This window comes from Bos javanicus, chromosome 27, assembly GCF_032452875.1.
Source record: "Bos javanicus breed banteng chromosome 27, ARS-OSU_banteng_1.0, whole genome shotgun sequence".
Taxonomy (NCBI): Eukaryota; Metazoa; Chordata; class Mammalia; order Artiodactyla; family Bovidae; genus Bos; species Bos javanicus.
Genome location: NC_083894.1, coordinates 19,499,267 through 19,520,487, shown reverse-complemented (window position 1 = coordinate 19,520,487; position 21,221 = coordinate 19,499,267). Strand labels below are relative to the sequence as shown.

The window sequence follows — 21,221 nt, the reverse complement described above, 5'->3', positions numbered from 1 at the left end:
CTGCCTACCAATGAGGGGGACAGGGGTTCGATCCCTGGCCCAGGAACTTAGATCCCACATGCCACAGGGCAATCTCACATGTCACAACCATCGAGGCTGTGCTCTCTAGAGCTTGTGATCTGCAATGAGTAGCCACCGCAGCAAGAAACCACAACCAGAGAGCGGCCCCACTCGCTGCAACTGAAGAAAGCCCAAGTGCAGAGACGAACACCCAGCACAGCCAATATACTAATTAACTAAAGAAAAGCATCTATCACAAAAAATTCCCTAACCCCTGAAGGTATTCGTTGTAGAGATGTTCATCACAGGATCATGTGTGAATGTGATACAGAAGTACCACAAATATACAAGAGGAGTAGTTAAATGCTGCTGCATATGTTAAGTGTAATAGCCATTATAAGTGATTGCTTGTGTTAGATGACAGCAGGATATAACGTTATCTACATTTTATTTCAAACCACAAATTTAAAAATACTAAAGGGTGATTTCTAAACCTTTACAGGCTAAACATTTTAGAACTTAGCAAACTGCTATAATTCAAGTCAAGGGATTACTGTACACAAATGAAAAGATATGAAGTTGCTCAGTTTTCATCTCCACCACAGTTTGTTGCTTTAAAAAAAGAAAACTATCTGAGAGCCATAAGATTTAATGTTCAGAGGAGCATGTCTGTATGCGGAGGCAATGTCTTCTGTACAATGTACAAGATGACATTGCAAGCAGAATAGAAAGACAATGTGCTTTGCCATCACAGGCTTAGAGAGCAGGGAGAAGCCTTAGGGATCAATCATTTCAATTACACAGAAAAGAAAACTAGTATTAAGAGGTTACATGATCCATCCAAAAAGTCACTGCTATTAGGACACTACTTCTGAGCATCTGGACTTCCCTGGTGGCTTAGATGGTAAAGAATCTGCCTGCAATGCGGGAGACCTAGGTTCAATCCCTGGGTCGGGAAGATCCTCTGGAGAAGGGAAAGGCTACCCACTCCAGTATTCCTGCCTGGAGAATTCCATGGACAGAGGAGCCTGGCGGGCTACAGTCCATGGGGTTGCAGAGTCGGATGTGACTGGGCAATAACACTTCACTTTTCTCAGTTTCTAAGCTGCTCTTCCAAAAGCCAACACACTGTGCTTTTCCTGAGCAGGCTCACCATAATACTCAGTCAGTTTTAAATAATGATGACCACTAACCACCAGCAGAGAAGCCCGGAAAAGTCAAGTTTATGACTTTTGGAAAATACGTGCTCATACTCAAAATCTAGATTAAATCACAGTGCTGACCCCTTAAAATACAGGTTCTCCCACTGCAATTATTAGAGCAGGGTTAACTGAAGGCAGGCGTTCTCAAACTCTGTCCTATGCCCTATTTCTAATCCATGGTTTAGAGGCTTTGCCAGACAAAACCATGGTGTGATTTATACTGTCCATTTCTTTTCTCAGTCAGTTGTTAATTTGCCATTGTGATGACCTTCCCTATCAAGGGTCACTGTTACATTAAGTGTCAATGATAGGCTTTGGAAACAAGACATCACAGTTCTCCCACAATGTGACAAGGGAAAATGCCTAACGCTAATAGTTTTTCAAAGGAGATATATATTGGAGGGGTTTTTTTATTGCTATGCCTATGAAAACAAATATCCTTTACAATGCTTTATATTTTTATTTATTCTGGGCTGTGCTGGGTCTTTGTTACTGTGAGGGCTTTTCTCTAGTTGTGGGGACCCGGGGCTACTCTACTTGTGGGGTGTGGGCTTCTCACTGCAGTGGCTTCTCTTGCAGCGGCGCATAGGCAATAGAGAGTGTGGGCTTCAGTACTGGTGGTGCACGAGCTCAGGAGTTGCAGTTCCCAGAGCACAGGCTCAGTAGTTGTGGCACACAGGCTTAGTTGCTCCGTGGCATGTGGGATCTTTCCAACCAAAGGATCGAACCCGTGTCTCCTGCACTGACCACTGAGAATCTCCTGATTCTGTACCACTGAGCCACCAGGGAAGCCCTACAATACTTTATGTAATCACTGACTTGAGATGTAAATTAAGACTGCCTTTCCAAGCTGCACAGAGCAGGCATATTAGACTTGTTTAACTAGTTCCTTCACTGTGACCAGTATCAATAGCAGCTCCCAAAGCACAGAGATGTCACACAACAAATACTTCCCAAAAGAACTGCAAAATTTGTATTTTGAAAACTACCAAAAAGTTGTTGAAAGAAACGAAAGGAGACATAACTAAAAGGGGGGGGGCACCCCATATTCATGAATCAATATACTGAATATTGTAAAGCTGGCCAATGCTCCAGAAACGCATCTACAGATTCAATGTAATATCCATCAAAATCCTAACCAACTTCTTTACTGAAATAGACAAGCTGACACCAATGTTCACATGGAAATTCAAGAGACTCAGAACAGTCAAAATAATCTTGAAAAAAGCACAAGTTGAAGGATGTGCACTTTCTGATTTCAGAACTCGTCACACCACAGTAAGCAAGACAACGTGGTACTGATGGGGATCGGCACGTAGATCCATGTGCGACCCCATGGACTGTAGCCCGCCAGGCTCCTCTGTCCATGGGATTCTCCAGGCAAGAATACTGGAGTGGGTTGCCATGCCCTCCTCCAAGGGATCTTCCCAACCCAGGGATCGAACCTGGGTCTCCAGCATTGCAGGCAGATTCTTTACCATCTGGGCCACCATGGAAGCCTATGGGATAGCTTAGAGAGCCCAGAAACAAATCCTCATGTTCACAGCGAAGCGTTTTCAACAAAGGTGCCAAGATACTTCGGTGGAGGAAAGGGCAGTGTTTTCCACAAACGGTGCTGGGACAACTGGAAACCTACATGCAAAAGAATTAAGTTGGATCCCCTACTTCCTATCATATACAGAAATTAACTCAAATTAACTCAAAAATGCAACAAAGTCTAAGAGCTGAAAGTGTAAAATGCTCAGAAGAACACATGGGTATAGGTCTTCATGACCTTGTACAAGCAATGGCTTCGTGGACATAATGCCAAATGGATAAGCAACATAAGAAGAAACATAAACTGGATCTCATGAAAATTAAAAATGTGCCTCAAAGGGTGTTATCAAGAAAATGAAAAGACAGGGACATCCTGGTGGTGCAGTGGTTAAGACTCCACACTCCCAACACAGGGGGTCCAGGGTTAATTCCTAGACAGAGAACTAGTTCCCACACATCATAACCAAGTCCTGGCACAGCCAAAGAAATATTAAGAAAGAACGAAAGAAAGAAAATGAAAACACAACCTACAGAATGGGAGAAAATGATTTCACAAGATTTCACCTATGTGATAAGAGCCTAATATTCAGATTACACAAAGAACTCCTACACCTCAATAATAATAATACAAATAATTTTTAAATGGGCAAAGGACTTGAATAAGTGGTTCCCCAAAGAAGATATATGAATGGCTCATAAGCTTCTGAAAGATGCTCAACATCTGAGTAGCCATCAGGGAAATGCAAATTGAAACCACAATGAAATACCAGTTCATACCCACTAGAATAGGGCTTCCCTGGTATCTCAGATGGTAAAGAATCTGCCAACAATGCAGGAGACCCGGGTTCAATCCCTGGGCTGGAAAGATTCCCTGGAGGAGGAAACGGCAATGCACTTGAGTATTCTTATCTGGAGAATCCCATGGACAGGATCCCGGTGGGCTATAGTCCATGGGGTCACAAATGGTCAGATACAACTGAGCAACTAACACTAGATCTAGACTAGACCCACGAGCTATAATAAAAATTAAAAAAAAAAAAAAAGCGGACAAAAACATGTGTTCACACTACTGTATATAAAAGAGATAACTCATTCCTACTGTGTAGCACAGGGAACCCTACTCAATACTCGTTAATCACCTATATGGCAACAGAACCTAAGACAGAGTGGATATATGTATAACTGAATCACTTTGCTGTACAGCAGAAACTAACACAGCATTGTGAATCAACTGTAGTCTGATAAAAATGAGTTAAAAACAAACAAAAGCAAGTGTTGACAAAGATGTGGAAGAGCTCATGGAAATGTAGAACAGTGCAGCCACTTTGGAAGACACTTGGGAAGTTTCCCAGTTAAACCCAGAATTATCACCTCGCTTTCAGATAAAAGTTATCTGATTTAGCATATAGTCATTCTGTAGCGTGTTGGGCTTCCCTGGTGGCTCAGGTGGTAAAGAATCCACCTGCAATATTTTATCTTCTAAATCTTAGGATGTGCTGGAAATTTAAAATGAAAGAAAATAAAAATCTCATTGTGTACAGACGAGTTTCCTTTGGGCTTTAAAAATTGGTTTGGTAAACATGTATATTCAAACTCAGGCTCTTCGAAGCCTTTAGAATTTAAACTGCTCTGCATGGCTGGGTCCTCTCTAGCTCTATAGTAAGTGAGAGCCTGTAACAGGTAAGCTTGTAACTTGCCTGCCTGACTAAGCTGAGGAAACCAAGCACGCCTCAGGAGCATCAAGTTATTCCATATGTAAGGTTATCCATCCCATTTTCTTTAATATACAGTGGGTTGGGGTGAGGGGTGTCCACAAATTTATATCTCCTATTCAGACTTGCCTCACTGCATCATAGCCTTTAACTAGGAACCAGCAATGCTCCTTCCTAAAATTTATTGCAGTTGTGATTGTATATTTATTTGTGCAATCCTTCAACTTTCCTGGAACCTTTCTGAAGACAAAACCCTTACTCATTTGGGGCTCACCTTTATATCCATAGCTCCCAGAGCTATCATGAAGCATAATAATCTGTAATCAGTGTGTCATAGTAATACCCTTCTGCCTCTGCCATTTGATTTGCTGTTGTAATCCTCAATGGACTCAGAAGCCATAAAACTGTCTTATATCCACATATTAAGGAGGAGAATTTAAGTAGTGGACAGGGACCTAACCAGCTATAGATAAAACATAGAAACTGTAATGAGTACAGTTTATAAAATCTTCTCTGGCTTCAAGAGACCAAGTTTTTAAAGTCCCAGTTGATGTTCAAAGGTTCAGAGACAGTCTTAGAGATAGGTGTTGATTTTTTTCCATAGAAGTGTGAAAAGGAAAAGAAAAATGTTAACTGCTTGATACTATTAAACCTGATCACAAGATTATTTAACCATTAAAGACTATCCATTTTACAATCATGTATTTCTTAAAAAAAGTATATTCTCCATATCTCCACATGTTGAATAATAAATATGCTCCACATTTGGAAGAAAAGCATTACTTAAAAAAGCAAATTATCTGTGATTAATAAACCATCCTTCTGCATCAGAAGGCTTAGCAACTATGTTCACCAAGTCTTAACCCTATGCCAGCCAACGTCACAAGCAGTTATGTTTATGCCACAAAACAAAGTATATTTATAAGCAACTAGTGAAAAATCACTGTGAATACACTTAAGTACTTGATAATGTAACTTTATAAAATGATTCTTTTCTTCTATCTGTATTTAAAGTGGTCACTTACCTGTATTCAAGGCTGTAAATAGACTTTTTCTTGAAGGATCTAAAATATAAGAGAAATATTAGATACACATTTTACAGGAAATATTACACAATAAACCATTTTACAAATAAAGCTCCCCCTCTCAAGCATAAAAAGACATTCCAAATAAGATCAAAATGGTAGTTTAATGGTTTAATGGTGATATTATTCATTGTCACCAATTAAATATGTTAGGACAAACCACAGTGTTTTTTCAATTCAAGAACTGCTGAAATTCAAATTCAACAGTACTGAATTTACACGTGTCTTACATACTTTATGCTATTCCACCACTTACAGATCAGGAAAAGGGCCAGACTTTATGAAAGAAAGTCTCTTCCTTCAAATGGATATGATATAAAATTGTTAGCAGGGGAATTCTTTCACAATGTATATATGCATTAAATCAAATTTATTATAATTTTCATTGTCAATTATACACCCATAAAGCTGAAAAACAAATATAACCAGGAGTCATGACAGGCACAGAGCTACAAAAGTCAGTCACGAGGAGATCATGAGCACGTTTTCCTGACATTATAGAGTCATTTCTAGGGCAAAGCACCAGCAGATCAGTAAGAACAGTTGCCACATTCTATCCATGGAATTTTACAGAGACGATAATCTCTCAAAATATGTGGCTGTTGTAAATGGAAAGCATTGATTTCCACTCAAGTAAAACCTCTGTGATACAAAAGCTCATAAATTCAATAAAAGGGCATTTTAGAATACTGAGGTTCTCTGTTCTGTAAAGGTATCCGAGGAATCAAGCTATTCTAACTCTGCAAGTGGCCTTAGTCTCAAAGTTAGACATTTTCTTTCCAGGTACCAGTGTGTGTGCAGATCACGGGGCTTTATCATCCATCAATAAAAAACACAGATTTCATAAACTGATGTCATCCCATCAAGGGGTCTTTTGATGCCTCAGAAGTTTATTTAAGACCTTGGAGAGATGAGAACCTGTTGGCACTTGGAAGAATCTTTCTGCCAGTATCTGTACCTATTCTCTCTTGAATTCAATAGAAAAGAAAAAATGTTGGTAAATACTAATAGGTAATCAACCTCAAGTTACCACAGGAACCTTCACATACATACATCTCTCTCTCTCTCTCTCTCTCTCTCTCTCTCTCTCTCTCTCTCACACACACACACACACACACACATACACACATGTTGAGAAGGACGCAGAGCAACAGACACACTGCTTTGAGAGACTAATACCTTTCTGGAACATTATTTAATGACATAATAACAAGTTCCCAAAGATTCATACAGTTTAACTCAGTGATCCCTCTTGTAGGGAAACCTCATGGATGTAACTAGAATCTGAAGCAATGAACAACGTTCACCTTCAAAGATGTTCATCCCAGTATAAGGTGCCACAGTGAAAGTCAGAAATTGTGTTCAGGAACCACAGAATTAGAAAACAGGAGGCACTTTCATAGTCATTTAAAATGAAGATGCTCTCATGACATACTACTAAATTAATAAAAAACAACGAAGCACAAGAGAGTGTACATACCATGCTCTGAGTTTTCTTGAAACAAAAGGAAAATGACTACACATGCAAAAGAAACGAACAGGAGGAAATGGAGCGGTTATTCGCGGTCGATGGGATGAAGGAGAACTGTGTAACTTTCTGTGTTTTTTAATCTCTCTAATATAAATATGCCTCACGTATGACCGCTCAAGCTTCTCATTCACAATTATTCTTTCAGCTAAACAATCTTTCAGTTCACTGAATAACAACTGTTAATGTGCTTCAGCTCCACTGTGATAAAGCTGCAAGAGAACATTGCATATAAGCAGTGGTCCCCCAACCTTTCTGGCACCAGCAACTGGTTTCATGGAAGACAACTTTTCCATAGACCTGGGGGCAGGGTGGCGGGTTGTTGCGGGGTGGAGAGATGGTTTGGGGATGATTAAAGTGCATTACTTTTATTGTCTCTTTATCTCTATTATCATTACATCAGCTCCACCTCAGATCATCAGGCATTAGATTCCAGAGGCTGGTGACCCCAGAAGTATATACCACTTATGTTGTAAACCTGAAGATTAACCTTCATAGTTGCAGCAATTACAAAGTGAGTGATTCATAAACGAGATAAATAAAGCGGTGGGGTGGCGGGGGTGAGGATAACATGGTTGGACCCAAAGTATGAAGTAAACCATGCATTTCTATGCCATTACTATAGATCGCCACTTTCACATAATTTAACTCTGGAAGTTTTATTTCTTATCACCTTATAGCTTTTCTCTATCTGCTGATTTCTGTGTATCAAGTTTTAGCTACAGAACCAGCAGACTCTCAGAACAAGAAGAGCTTCCCTCAGTATAAAATCTGTTATGGCTTTATTTCTCAGACTTTTTGTAAATAAAAGTCCGATACACTGTGAAGCTGTCAACATTTTAACCTCCTACAAGCCAAGGATTTGAAAAGCCTCATCTTCCTCTTCTCTTCACCAGGAGGTCCCATACCTTTTGGAGGAGTTTTCAGAAAGTGCGTGTGACCTCTGGGTACCAAGGGCTTCAGATATAGGGATGCTGAGGAGCCATTTTGAAATGCTGGTTTTGGAGGTTTTTCCTCATATTTGATGACAGCGGCATTACCAGCTAGAATAGAACAGAAAAGTGCATTTCAGTTGACTGATAACCACAGTATGACTCTTCCGTGACCTATCTGTCCCCCTTGAATTAGCAGGTGCTCACTAAGCACCTACACCACCTGCTGGTCGTTACTGGGTGGTGGGGATACAAAGACAGACAACAGGTAGTTCCTGTTCACGGGGATGCAGGGTAAGATGTAACCAGGGTGATCACACATCCTGGCACAGCCCAAGTTCATGCCTCAGGTCCAGGGCAGCTGTCATCCCACATGAAACCTGGGAGGTGTTTTGGTATCCTCGGGGGTTCTGGAACCAATCCCCCATGGTACCGAGGGATGAGTATTATCCTCAAGCTCATCTGTAGCTGTGAAGATGAGATCAGGTTCTGACCCTTCTCCGCTGCCGCAAGAAGCTAAAGCTCCAACATCTGCCCTAGAACAAAGGTGCCTAAGCCTCAGAATTGAAACAGAAAATGGAATTCCACCTAAATAATAAAAGCATCTCCTGTATTCCACGCAAACCTTTCTTCTCTCACTCACACAGGAATTAACTCGGGGTTGGGGGCGGGGGGACGTTTCCAGGCGTTAAAGGAACTGAATAAAGGACTTTTGGAGCAAATCTGAGACTAGCCACCTGTGCTTAGACTATGCTGTAATTCTGAGTCCATGACAGTTAACTAGCAAAAGGAGGCTCCTGCAGAACCAGACCTACACTATTTCCTAGGAGGAGGTCAGAGTGAAGGTGACCAAATACTCTATTCTAGGTCTGATATGTCAATGGTCCTGGAAAGGATGTCTGCTATTTTGCTAGTCTCTGATTTTGCTTCTCTGTCTTCACTGGGACCCTAAAGGCAATTTTGGCATTATCAAAAGACAGTGACATTTGGAAATAAAAACACACCTTTAAAAAAATCAATAATTTGTAACTCGATTGTCTACCAGAATGAAAATCTGATACCATGGAGTAACCTGTAGACAAAGCCTTCAACAGATGCCTTGCTTACTTGTATTTCTTCTTTTGCACAGTAATGACTGGAGCCCCGGGCAATGAAAAACTAAGTATCTTTCAGTTACATGAGACAACTGTGTAGAGTGTATGTTTATGTAGGTTCTCCCTAAATGAGAAATTTCTCTTCATATTTATAGCTTCCTACTGGATTGAAAAAAAAAAAAACCCAAATCTTCTATTGTATCCTTAAGGTTTATAAGGAGCAGGGGAAGAGGCAAGCGAAACGAAGAAGCAGGGTCTATTTCCTGTGCTCTGAATTCAATAAGAATGCATTTTCACACTGCATTTTTGGGAAAGGTGCACTGGGCCCGTAATGAGGTCCCATGAAACAGTGTTCCCGGCTCTGATACGGCTGAGAGGACTATGGAAACTTTAGGAACATAACCAGCACCCCCATCACTTACTGCACTGTTTCTGGCTGAGTGTTATCTACATTTCAGAATCACGCTAAATGTCCAAAACCTTAAAGGAAAGGTTTGGAAACAATAGTATCGGCATGTAAAGATAACACAAAAAGCTGTTTCAGAGACTTGCCTGGGTGGCTCAGTGGTAAAAATCCACCTGCCAAGGCAGGAGTCACAGGTTTGACCCCTGATCCAGGAAGATCCCACCTTCTGCAGAGCAACTAAGTCTGTGCATCACCCCTCCTGAGCCTGTGCTCCGCAGCCTGAGAGCCACGACTCCTGAAGCCTGTGCTCCTAACAAGAGAAGCCACTGCACTGAGAAGCCTCCGAGGCCAAAACCAAACAGTAGACCCCACTCACTCCAACTAGAGAAAGCACCTGCGGTGACGAAGACCCAATGCAGCCAAAAATAACACATAAAATTACATATATCAAAAAGGCCGTTTCCAATTTTAGTAAGTGGTAATAAAAACAGAGAGAAGAGCAGCAGCAGTGACCTAATTAAAAGGCATCAGTATGTCCTTTCATTCTGAAATTCTCTTCTTAGTTCTCCAGAAATGAATAATCTTTGAAAAAGTTCACTGTCCAGGAGCTCGGCTCCTACAAGGAATTTTAACAGCGCTGGCTTGGCTCTTGCTGAGAGGTTACCATGTTACACATAATGCTCAAGAGTGTACACACCGCACTTTGCCCTTTTCTCTCCACATCTCAGAAGGGGTAAAAGAAATCAAAAGAAAAATACTTAGGAAGTTTTATAGTTTTTTCAATTCCCATAAAAGTTAACCTTTTTATCCATTTCCATACAAACCCCCGGCATGTTTATGTCACCATATACTTACTGGGCTGGAGGTCTGATCATTCACAACCTGGTTTCCAGGCTTAATTTCCCCCTTTGCCAACCCAGACTGGACTTTTTAATCATTTGTTTCAAAATAATTTTCAACACCCAATTCTAACCATCCAATTCCATTCTAATTATTAACACTTACAATCACAAAGGTCTTTATCACCAATCTTGATCCCTTTCTTCACTTCACACTTCTGCAAAGGGATGAGATGTCAACCCTATTTACTAATATTTATAAATTTGAAGACAGAAATTTTTGCCTAGGCTAAACTGTCCAGCTCTACAAGAGTCCTGAAGGATGTCACACTTGAACCTGGTGAAGACTTGCCATCACTCTGCCCTGATCAATGTCAAGTCCCCCCTACAGGGAGCCATCTGTTTGTTCTTCCTGTGCCCAGGTAACACTTAATATCAGGCCCAATCTACATAGTCTTCCCTCCCGCTGACAAGTTTCTGTCTATTTCCTATCCTTTCCAATTCCCTTATTCCCTAGAACGTGGAGATTGCTGCTGCTGCTGCTGCTGCTGCTAAGTCGCTTCAGTAGTGTCCAACTCTGTGCGACCCCATAGACGGCAGCCCACCAAGCTCCCCGTCCCTGGGATTCTCCAGGCAAGAACACTGGAGTGGGTTGCCATTTCCTTCTCCAATGCATGAGAGAAGTGAAAGTGAAGTCGCTTAGTCATGTCCGACCCTCAGCGACACCATGGACTACAGCCCACCAGGCTCCTCCGTCCATGGGATTTTCCAGGCAAGAGAACTGGAGTGGGGTGCCATAGAGTTTTCCAAAGCTGACGGGGAGCTAATGTAAATGTTAAACACTAAAGATATGACTACTATAAAATTCAACATAACTTTTTAAAGAACCGATGGGGAGTGACTTCATAGTCTTAAAGAAACAAAACCAAAGTGTCATAGAGCATGTCTTTTAGAATTTCATATAAAATGGATATTGGGTTTCAATCAACATTTCCACCTACACTAAACCAAAATCTATGAAGGGAAGTGAAAGACGTTATTGGTATCAACCATGTATTACAACAATCTGGATCTGAGTCTGCCTTTTCTTGACACATTTTGAAAGCTATATTCAGCAGCAAATAAGTTGCCTATTCAAATTTTGAAAAATTGAATTTAACTTACAGACATATTATAAATTCATATGATAGTAAATCCACATGTTTTATTTCTAAGTTTTGAACATAAAGACTTTCAGTTTCCAAAGGACTCGGTAAGAGGATTTGTCATGAAAGCAAAAGTCTTTTCTCATGAGGGACAATATTCCCAACTCAGTCATGTGCAGAACAGGAGGCGCTGGGGGCCAGGTGTCTCACCGCCACCCTGGAGGCTCAGTCCTGCCGGCATGCGATCGCATCAGTGTTAACACATGAGGGTCAACATTCCCTACGACAAGGATAAAAATGAGCTTGACTTGGGGTACAAACACACACACACACACACACACACACACACACACATATATATATACACATACGCACACACTCATATAAACACACACTTCCATTTTTATGTGACATATATAAACTCACACACATATATGCACATATGCACACACATAAACACATACACTTCCATTTTTATATGACATACATAAACACACACACACACACATACACATATGCACACACTCACAGACACACACATCTCTCTCTCTCTGATCATCTACTATACATGCCCCCTTCATTCTCTCCCATGTTACTAATGTGCTGACCTGTGACCAACACTTACACATCCCTCAGTTCTCTAAAGCTCTCCTCTAAGCTGGCCTGTCGCTTTCCAGTAAACCCCAACTGAAAGGACGACCTTTATTACAAGGCACGATGCCTTGAGAATATTTCTCCCGCCTTCTATTTCAGCTGGGCAGCCGGCTGGGTATGCTGAGAATGTCTGCATTTCCTCTCGCCTAGAGTTATTATGTCCCAGTGATAAACCCTTCAGCGGCACAAGTTCCAACAGAATGACGGAAGCACCTTAGTGTCGAGGAAGGGAATGGAGCCTGTACTATCTGAATCCTGGTCCTGACTGGGCCACTGCCCAGCTGTGCTGAATCGTGTCACCTGTCTACGCAGGAGAGGGTCTGAACCCCTAGTGTGCAGACAGCGCAGACCCCCACTAACGGGCGCGGGGTCCCTCTGAGGCCAAACACCCAGTGGGAATTCTCCCCAATATGGTGCTCCAGAAGGCACAGCCACTCCGTGACAGCTGGTTTGTAAACTCGACGTGTGAGGTCCCACGAGTGATCGCCCATGCCTCAGCCAGGTCTAATACACACCGTTTTAGAACTGCCCCCATGTTGTTGTCAGCCCTGGTCTTAGCTGCCCTGATTATGCCAGAGTAACAGATGCTCGTGAATCCTTCATTTCCCCACACGCAGAATGTGGTTCAAGTGAAATGACAGAGATGACCGAGTCTACAGATAAAATGAAGAGATTTCCAGAGAAGTCCAAGCACAAGGAAAAAGATTTCCCTGCTAGAGAAAGGCTTCCACTGTTCCAAACTGTTATTTGAGAACTAACACTTCACACCACACTCTAGCGCCTGCTCCACGTTAGTTTTTGTTTTTGTTTAAAAAACATGTATATACACACGGAGCCAACCTTCTGCTTGTTTTCCGAACTTTCGATGAATCAGCTTAACACTTCCCACTGCGCCAGATCCTCTGCCCACCTGGCTTCGAATCAAATCACGACTTAACGTCCAAGCTCTCAAATTCCAAACGCAAAATCACCCAACCCTGTACTAACAGGAAGGTCTCAGACACAGTCCAGAAAAGAATGAAGACAAAACACCAGTCTAGATGATAGTATTTTCTTATTCAATCGTCCATTCGGATGTGCTTAAGTACTGGGTATGTGCTGGAACACGGGGTCAACGTATGTACCACCTGCCTTTCACCGCCTGCCTCACCTCAGGCAGGCTTCAGTGGTCAAACCCACGCTGGGTTTGCTCTGAACCTGGAAGCAGCTGGGAAAACTTTCACTGCTGTCCGGGTGATTCTCACCAACTGACCGGTATTGGCAGGTGACACAATACCCACTTGCCATTCAGCAATGAGGACGGGACTGAAGGCGAGTGAGACAGATCCTTCTCTCCATCACCTTGATCCCTGCTCCAAACACCCTTCTTCCAAGCTATTAGGTACCATTTTATCATCATGAAGAAAACTAAAGGTAGGCAGAAGCCTTTGCCGCCGAAAGGATTTAGGGGATTTAGGACAATCTGGGTCTCCCCGCCCATTCATCGGGTGAGAACACTGAGGCTAAGAGGGTGTGAGACTGTCCAGCTTCCATGAGTTAGTAAGACAGCTTGCAGGAGTTCAACTCGGATGCTCTTTTCTACCGTACCATGCCGCGCGCACCAGGGCTGGCCGTGAAGGTGAAGGGAGAGAAAGCTCCATGTCTTTAGTTTACCTTCACCCGTTCCGTCTCCCAGACAGTGCAGACAGCTCAGGCGTGCAACCTTTCATTTCCCCTTGCCATCTGTCTCTCAAAAATAAATGTGCTCATCATGCTTTTCCGGCCAAACTGGAAGGTGTAAGACGCTCTTGGGCTTCATATCTGCTAATATGGCAAAATTCTTGACTCCCCTGAGACCGCCTTCTACACTCACACAAAGGTCCCTCAAACCTTCCCCTCTTTACAAGACCTACACTATATAACGTATTTTTATCCAATGATCTTAAAAACTGGACCTTAGCTCTCTGAGTCTGGAAGAGCTTACAACATTTAACCTCTAAAAATGAGCATATTTGATACAGAAACTACCAGATTAAATTTTGTACTAATATATGTTTAAAAAAAAAATCAACACTGTAACTTTAAAAATTTTCTATGCTGAAAAGAACACACACAAAGCACCTGCTGGAACCCCCACAAAAGAAAGGTTTATTGTCTTATACATTTTGATTCAGTTGCTTTAGAACTTGGTCGTGTTATTTCTCTAGCATCCTTAAGCACGGCAACCCAGAATTTTCTAAGAGCATCTTGTCATCTCAGAAGCGACTGCACTGACAGCATCACATCACAAAGAGAGGAGCAAACAAAGCAAGGAAACATTCTTTAAAAGCATCCAAAGGCTTCACCCCAGAAGAATTTAAAACACAGATCGAAAGGTTATTTCCTAACATGACCAGAAATCATGATCGTTCCATGATCATTATCAGAAATCAGAAACACTGCAGCTCAAAATGATTTTTTTCACGTTTGAAGGTAATTCCGAAAAAACACACATTTTAAATATTTTTAGATAGCATATAAGTAAAAGCATTAAAATGTGATGATTTGATTCTAAGTCTAGGAAAGTATTTTCCCTATACTCACACAACGACTGGGCAAACAAAAACTACCAGTTGTTTCATCACAAATGAGACCATTAACCAGTCTTTTATAAAGTAATCTCATGTGCCAAGAACATCGACAACATTGCTGAATTATATTTAATCCGAGTTCCCAAACACAAAACACACAATAAAATTGGTTCTATGAAGAACCATTCACAACTTCAATATAAACATGCCCGAGAAATACCACAATTAACAAATTACGAGTTATAAAGATAGCAATTGAGAGATACTAAGTCAATTTATTGAAGGAAATTTAAGCATGCTTACAAAGAAAGAATCAAACCAGAAATCGTCGACCTACTTCTTTTGCCAGTAAACGTGGCTAACAAAGGAACTATACAAAGGGTGTAGGATCCCAGAACCAGCAATGTCAATAAGGTAGCATCGTAGTGCCTCTCTGAGCCGGCTGGTGCGGAGAATGTAGAATTGATAAATATTTTCGAAGACGCATCCGTTTCTGTACAGCTGCGAAATCCTCCTGGTATAGTCATTTAAAAGGATCACAGCAAGCTCAAGCAAGGAAAACTGCAGCCATGTTCACGCTCCTATTCCTCATGCTTGCTCTTAGTGAATTAGAATGGAGCAGGGAAAAAAAAAAAAACTAAGCTCCCAGGCACTACACAGAACAGATTAAACCGGCTAGTGGATCCATCTAAGAAAGAGACTCATTGATTTGAACGCTTCATCTGAGACAGGGACACACAGCCAGTAGACAGGCTCTGTGGGTCCACGGGAAGCCCCTTTGTTAAAAGACAAAAAGGAACAGACAAAAGCACTGTGACACCCTCCTTGGGAGTGTCAGACGCGGTCCTGAGCGGGGCCGTGGCAACATGGCTGTCGCTGGGGACGCTGGGCAGTGGCTCTACGGACGCGCCTCCTGCCAGGGTCACAAGCGCCAACACTACACAACCCTCTAGGCCCCCCTGAGAGCACCTGGGTGCTTCTGTTCAGGTGGTTTTGTTTTTAACATTTCCTGTTACAAACAGAGAATGCTGCAAGTGCAATGACCTTAAGGGAATACACGTGTCAATGACCTTTTCAAATCAAGAATCAACAGATAAACGCAAACCCTCTGATCTGCCACGACTTCAAACTTCAAGTAGCAAGTGGATAACAGTCCCATTTCACTGCAAGTAACATATCCCAGGGTCCCTAAAGTTCCTATATACAACTATTTACTCTCATAGGAGACCAGATCCTGCTGCTAAGTAACCTCTTGGAAATGTGCTCATTCTTTCAGTCATTAATTCCAAGTCTTAACCATAAACTTTCTCAGTTCTGTCACATGCTGGCTGAGTGCCCTTGGACCAGTGACAACCTCTCTGAGCCACAATTACCTCGCGTGTAAAATCAGGGTAATGGAAGTTATTTGAGAAAAAAACAGAGAAAGTATGTACAGTAACACTGTAAGGTGCTCCACACCCAGAAGGTTCAATAACATGACTCCAATCTGTCCTTGTCCTCTCACAGAAAGAAGAAACTGATTCCCTCTAAGGCAGAGAGAACTCCCCTCCTCCCCACCACTCCCTTATTCCTTGTTTTATCTGATATTCTAGTTATCCACGTAAACATCTTCTTTATCCTCAACTATCTTTCCCAGAGGGACAATTTCTCTGATATCTCATATCCTTCCCAGCATCTACAGTGCTGCCTATATACAGCAGGCACTCCAAAATTCCTCACATTTGTTAATCCATGAGCTACTGTTGAAAGAAATGAAAAAGGAAATGAGCAAATAAACACTAAGACCAAATACATCTTTTGAATGAAAAGGATAACTCAACTTACTATTTAAGAAAATAACTCTATGTCATTTTATACACAGAAAACAAAATTCATACTAATTGAAAATCCCCCAAATATTCTGTTTAAATTATTTAAAACTAAGCTTGAAGTTAAAATATTCACTCTTAATACATTGAATCTAGCATCCAAAGTTTAAGATTAGGAAATACAAACAAACGAACAAATGCTTCTACAAAATGCAGCCATTTACAAAGCAAATGAAACTGAAGTTATCTATTTTTCTGATTTCCAGTTGGGTTCCAACAGTTCCTAGATCACTTTCTTTCCTTAAACAAACAAACAGAAAAAACAACCCACCACCACCAACAATAACAACAACAAAAAAAACACCCACATGCCTTCAACAGATAAGTATGTCAGTGTTTCCTAGCACATTCATCAAAAGAGAATGTCGTTGAGACAACTTTCTTCTCCTGCCAAACTTTTTTTTAGCAATTCCAAGGGAGAAGCAGGATGTGCATTTTCCCCCTAAATCACAGAATCAAAAATCCTGATAATTGGTAGCTCATTAGATTTCTCTCACAACTACAGTTTCAACAGGCCCCAAAGTCTGACGTAAGACTGACTTACAGTTGTTGCTGTAAGCGCTCAGCTCACTGTGGACGCTGGCGACAGAGGAGGCGCTTTCTGTCCTCCGCAGCGCAGGGTTTTTCACAGATGCTTTGGGTCTAGGAAGCAATCTGGGCAGATTCACACGAGACGGCTGCGCTGTTTTCAAGGATGCAGGTTTTCCTTGGGGATTGAAAAAAAGACAAAAAGTTTCCACGGCTATTCATTCCAAAAGCTCTAAGCTTGTAAACCCGAGCTCCTACATGAACAAGTGAAAGTGAAGTCATTCAGTCGTGTCCGACTCTTTGCGACCCCGTGGATAGTAGCCTGCCAGGCTCCTCAATCCATGCAATTTTCCAGGCAAGAATACTGGAGTGGGTTGCCATTTCCTTGTCCAGGGATGAACAAGTGAGTCAAGATGTAAAATGAATATTCAGAATTACGCAGGAAGGATTCCTGTGATCTTATAACAGTGAAGGAATTAACTCGGGTCTTCTGTGACATGGGCGTCCCTGGTGGCTCAGATGGGACACTCAGGAGACCTGGGTTCCATCCCTGGGTTGGGAAGATCTCCTGAAGAAGGGAATGGCTACCCACTCCAGTATTCTTGCCTGGAGAATTCCATAGACAGAGGAGCCTGATGAGCTACAGTAGTCCATGGGGCCGCAAGGAGTCAGACACAACTGAGTGACTAACATACATGCTTCTGTGACACAGAGTCATTTGAGACAGAAACTTTTGGCAACGTTGAAATCAAGGGATAAACAAATTGATATGACTTCCCACAATACTGTTGATTTAAAAGTAAACAAATTAGTGTGTTCACACACTAGGCTACGAGATAAAAACTAGGTGAAAACTAAAAAACAACCAAGATAGGAAGGAAGAAGTCCATTTGAGGAAAACAATTCAAAAATACCTAATGCCTAACAGCAGGTGGTGCTATATTATTAGCATTCTTTTTTCATCTGTCCTTTGCATCCTTGGGCCTCCCTGATAGCTCAGTTGGTGAAGAATCCGCCTGCAATGCAGGAGACCCTGGTTCAATTCCTGGGTTGAGAAGATCCTCTGGAGAAGGGATAGGTTACCCACTCCAGTATTCTTGGGCTTGCCTGACTCTTCCCCCAATGCAGGAGACCTGGGTTTGATCCCTGGGTTGGGAAGATCCCTTGGGGAAGGGAAGAGCTACCCACTCCGGTATTCTGGCCTGGAGAATTCCACGGAAAATACAGTCCATGCAGTCGCAAAGAGTCAGACACGATTGAGCGACTTTCACTTTCATCTTTACTCTTTATTTGCCAAACTTAAATGGTTCTCACTCAAACTCCTAGCTCTTTATTATAGCAAGTACATCCACTTTTCTATAAGAAATGTATGGACACTTCCCGTTCTGTGGCATCCTTGAAACCACACTATCCTGATGCTTCCTGAACTTGGGCATTTCCTAAGTCCATGCCTTGGCTCCAACTTTTTACATATCCACCTCTCCAGGAGAGTCTATTGTATCTACTTTAACCACTGCCCTATCTCGATGAACCCCAAATTCTCACCTGCAGCTCTGTCCTCCTGAATCTCAATGGCACTCACATTTTCATTTTCTTGCTGAAAGTTGTAACTTGGGCAATTAGACAACCTCCTACCTACTAACGTTAATTGTAATTAAATTCTCCTTTTTCCCCACCCCCAAAACATTGGAATCAGCTTTTTTCCCCCATCAGGTTCTCACATTATCTAACATTAAGTCTCTCAACACCACTAGGATCATACAACTGAAGAATGTCAAGAGTTGAAAAAGACCTTAGCTGTAAATTATCGAGTCACATATTACCAATGTCGCCATAAGAGAGGAAAGTAGGTTTTCCAAAGAGTAATGCTCACTGCTTTGTCCCAATTATTTCACTTATAAAAATCTCCCCTTAACAGAAAAGAAAGCACTGAAGTACTTGAGGCCTGGCATCTAAAGTTCTCCTGTCTGCAGCCTCAACCCTGGGCTGACCTCGTACATAAACGTGAGCCCTGCTCCAGGCATCCTGGTTTTTCCTCTGACACCAGGAGGTGCTATTCCAATCCATCAGACACATCATTTCTTCTCAAAAAGTTCTCCTCCTCTCAATCTAAATGCTACAAATCCTTACCCACTCCTTTAAATGTTGCCTAAATAACTGTATTAGATTTTAAAGTTCTGTCCTTCCACCCTTTTCAGCTCCATCGTGTTGATCTTCTGAATGTGAAAACTAAGGTCAGGACCCAACCTATAATCTATAATTCCCCGTTATCTACGACCTACAGCAGTGGCGCTAGTGGTAAAGAACCTGCCTGCCAATACAGGAGACATAAGAGATGTGGGTTTGATCCCTGGGTCAGGAAGATCTCCTGAAGAAGGCAATGGCAACCCACCCTAGTATTCTTGCCTGGAGAATCCCACAGACAGAGGAACCTGGTGGGCTATGGTCTATGAGGTCACAAAGAGTTGGACATGACGGAAGCAACTTAGCACCACCCAGTGTTAGCACCATTATCTGCAGGATGACATTATTTTTAATCCCTTAATTAATATTTAAATTTAAAGACATAAGAAGCAGTTCTAGGGTGGATTCCTAACCAGTTCTTTCTCGAGTGCTTCACATGCGCTTACCTCTCTACACACACACCCATAGACACACATCTTTTTATTTTTCCAGGACTTTTTACTCTGTTCTTCTCTTCTGTCCATCCCTGTGAATACAATGGGCTTCTTTCCCTCCAGTCCCCAAACTCTGCCTAGTGACTTACAAAGTGAGTTGACGAGAATCACCACCTCTTAGTGAAGCCTTTCCTTCCTAGTCATAGGAAACACCATCTTCCAACAACACAAGAGACGACTCTACACATGGACATCACCAGATGGTCAGTGCTGAAATCAGATTGATTATATTCTTTGCAGCCAAAGATGGAGAAGCTCTATACAGTCAGCAAAAACAACACCAGGAGCTGACTCTGGCTCAGATCATGAACTCCTTATTGCAAAATTCAGACTTAAATTGAAGAAAGTAGGGAAAACCACTAGACCATTCAGTTATGACTTAAGTCAAATCCCTTATGATATACAGTGGAAGTGATAAATAGATTCAAGGGACTAGACCTGATAGAGTGCCTGAAGAATTATGGACAGAGGTTTGTGACACAGTATAGGAGGCTGTGATCAAAAAAAAAGGCTGTGATCCCCCAAAAAAAGAAACACAAAAAGGCAAAATGGTTGTCTGAGGAGGCCTTACAAATAGCTGAGAAAAGAAGAGAAGCAAAGGCAAACGAGAAAAAGAAAGATCTATCCATTTGAATGCAGAGATCTAAAGAATAGCAAGGAGAGATAAGAAAGCCTTTCTAAGTGATCAATGCAAAGAAACAGAGGAAAACCATAGAATGGGAAAGACTAGAGATCTCTTCAAGAAAATCAGAGATGCCAAGGGAACATTTAGTGCAAAGATGGGCACAATAAAAGACAGAAGTGGTATGGACCTAATAGAAGCAGAAGATATTAAGAAGAGGTGGCAAGAATACACAGGAGAACTATACAAAAAAGATCTTCATGACCCAGATAACCACAATGATGTGATCATTCACCTAGAGCCAGACATCCTGGAGAGCAAGGTCAAGTGGGCCTTAGGAAGCATCACTATGAACAAAGCTAGTGGAGGTGATGGAATTCCAGTTGAGCTATTTCAAATCCTAAAAGATGACACTGTAAGTGCTGCACTCAATATGGTAGCAAATTTGGAAAACTCAGCAGTGGCCACAGGACTGGAGAAGGTCAGTTTTCATTCCGATCCCAAAGAAGGGCAATGCCAGAGAATGTTCAATCTACTGCACAGTTGCACTTATCTCATATGCTAGCAAAGTAATGCTCAAAATTCTCCAAGCTAGGCTCCAACAGTACCTGAACCAAGAAATTCCAGATGTTCAAGCTGGATTTAGAAAAGGAAGAAGAACCAGAGATCAAATTGCCAACATCTGATGTATCATCAAAAAAGCAAGAGAATTCCAGATAAACATCGACTTCTGCTTCATTGACTATGCTAAAACATTTGACTGTGTGAATCACAACAAACTGTGGAAAATTCTTAAAGAGATGGGAATACCAGGCCACCTTACCTGCCTCCTGAGAAACCTGT

General features: G+C 41.8%; 1 protein-coding gene across 5 annotated transcripts in view; it reads right to left on the bottom strand.

Annotated features, from left to right (window-relative positions):
* The window catches only part of MTUS1 (microtubule associated scaffold protein 1), a 187,103-nt gene that overhangs the window by 73,985 nt on the left and 91,897 nt on the right, over positions 1-21,221 (bottom strand). For 3 of the 5 annotated variants that reach the window (XM_061404292.1, XM_061404295.1, XM_061404294.1), the window contains exons 4-6: positions 17,095-17,256; positions 7,972-8,106; positions 5,476-5,514 (exon numbers count right to left, since the gene is read on the bottom strand). In XM_061404292.1, coding sequence (XP_061260276.1) covers positions 5,476-5,514; positions 7,972-8,106; positions 17,095-17,256 — 336 coding nt within the window. Of the gene's footprint in view, positions 1-5,475; positions 5,515-7,971; positions 8,107-15,019; positions 15,225-17,094; positions 17,257-21,221 lie in introns of those variants that run through there. The other 2 variants (XM_061404300.1, XM_061404293.1) reach the window with 2 other exon arrangements.